The sequence below is a fragment of the Lampetra fluviatilis genome, chromosome 38 (assembly GCF_964198595.1).
Source record: "Lampetra fluviatilis chromosome 38, kcLamFluv1.1, whole genome shotgun sequence".
Taxonomy (NCBI): Eukaryota; Metazoa; Chordata; class Hyperoartia; order Petromyzontiformes; family Petromyzontidae; genus Lampetra; species Lampetra fluviatilis.
The window spans coordinates 5,871,044-5,877,043 of NC_136312.1; the positions used below are offsets into that span (position 1 = coordinate 5,871,044).

Consider the following 6,000-nt stretch of genomic DNA (forward strand, 5'->3'; position numbering starts at 1 on the left):
GATTTCTTTTCACTGACTTCCCTACACTTTGCACTTCCGTCGTGTTTTTGTTTTGTTTGCCGACGTTCTGACCCCGCGTCTACTCGTAGTCGTCGTCGCCAAACAAAACAAGACCTTCGTGGTTTATCTCCCGTTTTTTTTTCTTTTTCCCCCTTCGGCGTGGTGTGACGCAGCTGCGCCGTCGTGGGTTGGCGGCACAGCGGTTTGCGCAGCCCTCGTTGACGGTACACGGCAGCGGTTCGGAGGGGGGGGGGTAACGCGGACCCCCTGGGGGGGGGTAACGCGGCAATGTCCCGGGGGGACGGGCAAGGGAGGGGGGGGGTAAACGTGAGGCAATTTGTAAACGCGTGAAATGATATCGTGAGCGCGAGAGCCGTTGGTGAATAATAGCGTGTGAATGTGCCGATAATGAAATAACTACGACAACGTTCAAATCCGCGTGGTATTCTAGAACGATTTAAAAAGACCGTTTTAAACTCACCGATCGTAAGCAATGTTGGTTTCCAGGAGCAACCAGCGAGCGTTACGAGCGCAGTTACTTAGCCAGTTAAGGATACCTCAACTGGATACAATGTTGACGTTCGTTCATTCTCAGAACCATGTTGGGTCAGGCAAGGTGGGGGGTGTGGGGGGGTGGTAACTCGGTTGAAACAAAATTCAATAATCTTCTTGGTTCTTTCGGTAAAGTCACGTAGAATGGAAATAATAAATTAATAAAAATAAAACATAATAAAATAATTCTGTCTCTCTCGAGAAGACAGAGACAGACCCTGTCTTCTCGACAGACCTGTTCTTCACCTGAGGACGGCTGCTTGCGTTGTGGCCGAAACGTCGTGAGAATTATTTTATTATGTTTGATTTTTATTATTTTATTATTTCCATTCTACGTGACTTTACAGAAAGACCCAAGAAGAGTGAATCCCTGCAGTCACGAAAGCTTTAAAACGAAAATTCAATAAGGCGGTGAGTTCGGGGGGGGGGGGGCGGGTGTGAAATCTCGTTTCCATGTGGCACCGGCGTGGTGGTTCGGCACTGCGTGCCGTGCCACGGTGCGTGCGGTCGTGGTCGTCGCCCACCTCTGTCGGCGGCGCCGTGCGGCGCTCCGGAGCGGTCGACGGAGAGGATGAAGTCGTCGCGGAAGAAGAGGAAGCCGACGATGGAGAACAGGTAGACGAGGATGAGCGCGAGCACGGCGGTGAGCACGATGGAGCGGCCGTTGCGCGTCACGCTCTTGATCACGTTGAGCAGCGTCTCCTCGCGGTACACCAGGTCGAACAGCTTGAGGGGCACGGGGGGCACGCGCGTCCCAACGCGGTTGCTGTTACATTGCTGCCAATGCGGTTGTTGCTCATGGCTGCGAATGCGGTTGTTGGTACATGGCTGCCAATGCGGTTGTTGTGACATTGCTGCGAATGCGGTTGTTGCTCATGGCTGCGAACGCGGTTGTTGCTCATGGCTGGCAATGCGGTTGTTGTGACATTGCTGCGAATGCGGTTGTTGCTCATGGCTGCGAATGCGGTTGTTGGTACATTGCTGCCAATGCGGTTGTTGGTACATTGCTGCCAATGCGGTTGTTGCTCATGGCTGCGAATGCGGTTGTTGTTACATTGCTGCGAATGCGGTTGTTGCTCATGGCTGCGAATGTGGTTGTTGCTCATGGCTGCGAATGCGGTTGCTGTGACATTGCTGCGAATGCGGTTGTTGCTCATGGCTGCCAATGCGGTTGTTGTGACATTGCTGCGAATGCGGTTGCTGTGATATTGCTGCGAACGCGGTTGTTGCTCATGGCTGCCAATGCGGTTGTTGTGACATTGCTGCGAATGCGGTTGCTGCTCATGGCTGTGGTTGCTGCGGGCGTCGGCTACCAGCAGGCTGTAGAAGAACTCATGGAGGAGGAGGCCCGAGGCGCACACCGTCAGGTAGAAGAGGTGGTAGAGGAACTCCACGTCGAAGACCATCGCTCGGTAGCCGCGGGCAAACGTGCCTCGGTTCCCCACGAAGCTCACCAGGAACACCACCTTGTTGCATACCTGGTGGGCACAAAGACAAAGATCCCCCCGTGTAGCCTTTACAAAGTGTCGGGGCAAGTGCTGTTAGCGAGCAGCGCCTATGAAGGCCGGAACGGCACACGAGAAGGTGCCGTTCCGGCCTTCATCGCAACTGGGGCCACCTTTGTCTCCCCAGTGGGCGTGTTTAGACAACGCACCAGGTACTCATTTGAGGCTGAGTCGATCTAGGGGAGGCCCAAGACCGGTTCAGATAATCGTCACTGGGTGTTGGCCCTGAACGGGAATCGAACTCGGGCCGCCGGGTTCATAGCGCAGCGCGCTAACCGCTGCACCACCGCTCCCCCTGGTGGGCACGGGCACACACACACACACACGTGGCGGTGGACGCTCGGCTCTCTCTCGAGTGGTTGGTGGTCTAGACAAGGCGCGTGGGGGGAGGGGAGGGGGGCGGTGGTCACGTGACGCGCGAGGTGTGACGGGGGCGGGGGGAGGCGGTATCGCGGTGCACCTCGGCGCGTTGACGTTTCCTTTGGATATACAGAACAAAGATCCCCGGGTGTAGCCTCAACAGGCTGTCGGGGCAAGTGCCGTTAGGGAGTAGCACCTGTGAAGGCCCGGCACGGCACACGAGGTGGTGGGTGGCCGGCATCGCACGCCCGATCGCCCTCATCTCCCCAGTGTTGATGTTTTACACACGGCACAAGCCACTCATTGAGGCTGAGTCGACCTAAGGGAGGCCCAGGACCGGATCAAATATTCGCCCCTGTGACTGGTCGTGAGTGGGAATTGAGCTCGGGTCACCGGGGTTCGTGACACACCGCACTAACCGCTAAACCAACACTTCCCACCCTTGTGTAAAGACACACGCACACACCACGGCGGCTAGGAGACGTTAACCACCTCGCCTGGCATGCAGGAGGTCGTGGGTTCGTTCCCGACCCTGATGCCTGCTGCTGTATATTTGGAGTCTGCGTGTCTCTCTCTCTTATCATCACCACGGCGGCTAGGAGATGTTAACCACCTCGCCTGGCATGCAGGAGGTCGTGGGTTCGAACCCGACCCTGACTACGCATGAATATTTGGAATGTGTCTATCATGATCATCATCACGGTGGCTAGGAGACGTTAACCACCTCGCCTGGCATGCAGGAGGTCGTGGGTTCGAACCCGACCCTGACTACGCATGAATATTTGGAATGTGTCTATCATGATCATCATCACGGTGGCTAGGAGACGTTAACCACCTCGCCTGGCATGCAGGAGGTCGTGGGTTCGAACCCGACCCTGACTACGCATGAATATTTGGAATGTGTCTATCATGATCATCATCACGGCGGCTAGGAGACGTTAACCACCTCGCCTGGCATGCAGGAGGTCGTGGGTTCGAACCCGACCCTGACTACGCATGAATATTTGGAATGTGTCTATCATGATCATCATCACGGTGGCTAGGAGACGTTAACCACCTCGCCTGGCATGCAGGAGGTCGTGGGTTCGAACCCGACCCTGACTACGCCTGAATATTTGGAATGTGTCTATCATGATCATCATCACGGCGGCTAGGAGACGTTAACCACCTCGCCTGGCATGCAGGAGGTCGTGGGTTCGAACCCGACCCTGACTACGCATGAATATTTGGAATGTGTCTATCATGATCATCATCACGGTGGCTAGGAGACGTTAACCACCTCGCCTGGCATGCAGGAGGTCGTGGGTTCGAACCCGACCCTGACTACGCCTGAATATTTGGAATGTGTCTATCATGATCATCATCACGGCGGCTAGGAGACGTTAACCACCTCGCCTGGCATGCAGGAGGTCGTGGGTTCGAACCCGACCCTGACTACGCCTGAATATTTGGAATGTGTCTATCATGATCATCATCACGGTGGCTAGGAGATGTTAACCACCTCGCCTGGCATGCAGGAGGTCGTGGGTTCGAACCCGACCCTGACTACGCCTGAATATTTGGAATGTGTCTATCATGATCATCATCACGGCGGCTAGGAGACGTTAACCACCTCGCCTGGCATGCAGGAGGTCGTGGGTTCGAACCCGACCCTGACTACGCCTGAATATTTGGAATGTGTCTATCATGATCATCATCACGGTGGCTAGGAGACGTTAACCACCTCGCCTGGCATGCAGGAGGTCGTGGGTTCGAACCCGACCCTGACTACGCCTGAATATTTGGAATGTGTCTATCATGATCATCATCACGGTGGCTAGGAGATGTTAACCACCTCGCCTGGCATGCAGGAGGTCGTGGGTTCGAACCCGACCCTGACTACGCCTGAATATTTGGAATGTGTCTATCATGATCATCATCACGGTGGCTAGGAGATGTTAACCACCTCGCCTGGCATGCAGGAGGTCGTGGGTTCGAACCCGACCCTGACTACGCCTGAATATTTGGAATGTGTCTATCATGATCATCATCACGGTGGCTAGGAGACGTTAACCACCTCGCCTGGCATGCAGGAGGTCGTGGGTTCGAACCCGACCCTGACTACGCCTGAATATTTGGAATGTGTCTATCATGATCATCATCACGGTGGCTAGGAGATGTTAACCACCTCGCCTGGCATGCAGGAGGTCGTGGGTTCGAACCCGACCCTGACTACGCCTGAATATTTGGAATGTGTCTATCATGATCATCATCACGGTGGCTAGGAGATGTTAACCACCTCGCCTGGCATGCAGGAGGTCATGGGTTCGAACCCGACCCTGACTACGCCTGAATATTTGGAATGTGTCTATCATGATCATCATCACGGTGGCTAGGAGATGTTAACCACCTCGCCTGGCATGCAGGAGGTCGTGGGTTCGGACCCGACCCTGACTACGCCTGAATATTTGGAATGTGTCTATCATGATCATCATCACGGTGGCTAGGAGATGTTAACCACCTCGCCTGGCATGCAGGAGGTCGTGGGTTCGAACCCGACCCTGACTACGCCTGAATATTTGGAATGTGTCTATCATGATCATCATCACGGTGGCTAGGAGATGTTAACCACCTCGCCTGGCATGCAGGAGGTCGTGGGTTCGAACCCGACCCTGACTACGCCTGAATATTTGGAATGTGTCTATCATGATCATCATCACGGTGGCTAGGAGATGTTAACCACCTCGCCTGGCATGCAGGAGGTCGTGGGTTCGAACCCGACCCTGACTACGCCTGAATATTTGGAATGTGTCTATCATGATCATCATCACGGCGGCTAGGAGATGTTAACCACCTCGCCTGGCATGCAGGAGGTCGTGGGTTCGAACCCGACCCTGACTACGCCTGAATATTTGGAATGTGTCTATCATGATCATCATCACGGTGGCTAGGAGATGTTAACCACCTCGCCTGGCATGCAGGAGGTCGTGGGTTCGGACCCGACCCTGACTACGCCTGAATATTTGGAATGTGTCTATCATGATCATCATCACGGTGGCTAGGAGATGTTAACCACCTCGCCTGGTATGCAGGAGGTCGTGGGTTCGAACCCGACCCTGACTACGCCTGAATATTTGGAATGTGTCTATCATGATCATCATCACGGTGGCTAGGAGATGTTAACCACCTCGCCTGGCATGCAGGAGGTCATGGGTTCGAACCCGACCCTGACTACGCCTGAATATTTGGAATGTGTCTATCATGATCATCATCACGGTGGCTAGGAGATGTTAACCACCTCGCCTGGTATGCAGGAGGTCGTGGGTTCGGACCCGACCCTGACTACGCCTGAATATTTGGAATGTGTCTATCATGATCATCATCACGGTGGCTAGGAGATGTTAACCACCTCGCCTGGCATGCAGGAGGTCGTGGGTTCGAACCCGACCCTGACTACGCCTGAATATTTGGAATGTGTCTATCATGATCATCATCACGGTGGCTAGGAGATGTTAACCACCTCGCCTGGCATGCAGGAGGTCGTGGGTTCGGACCCGACCCTGACTACGCCTGAATATTTGGAATGTGTCTATCATGATCATCA

At 54.4% G+C, this 6,000-nt stretch overlaps 1 protein-coding gene across 2 annotated transcripts in view; it reads right to left on the reverse strand.

The window, feature by feature from the left end:
- LOC144945596 (inositol 1,4,5-trisphosphate-gated calcium channel ITPR1-like) overlaps positions 1 to 6,000 on the reverse strand; it is a 252,589-nt gene that overhangs the window by 84,851 nt on the left and 161,738 nt on the right. For both annotated transcript variants that reach the window (XM_078874090.1, XM_078874089.1), the window contains exons 49-50: positions 1,866 to 2,030; positions 1,077 to 1,278 (exon numbers count right to left, since the gene is read on the reverse strand). In XM_078874090.1, coding sequence (XP_078730216.1) covers positions 1,077 to 1,278; positions 1,866 to 2,030 — 367 coding nt within the window. The remainder of the gene's footprint in view (positions 1 to 1,076; positions 1,279 to 1,865; positions 2,031 to 6,000) is intronic.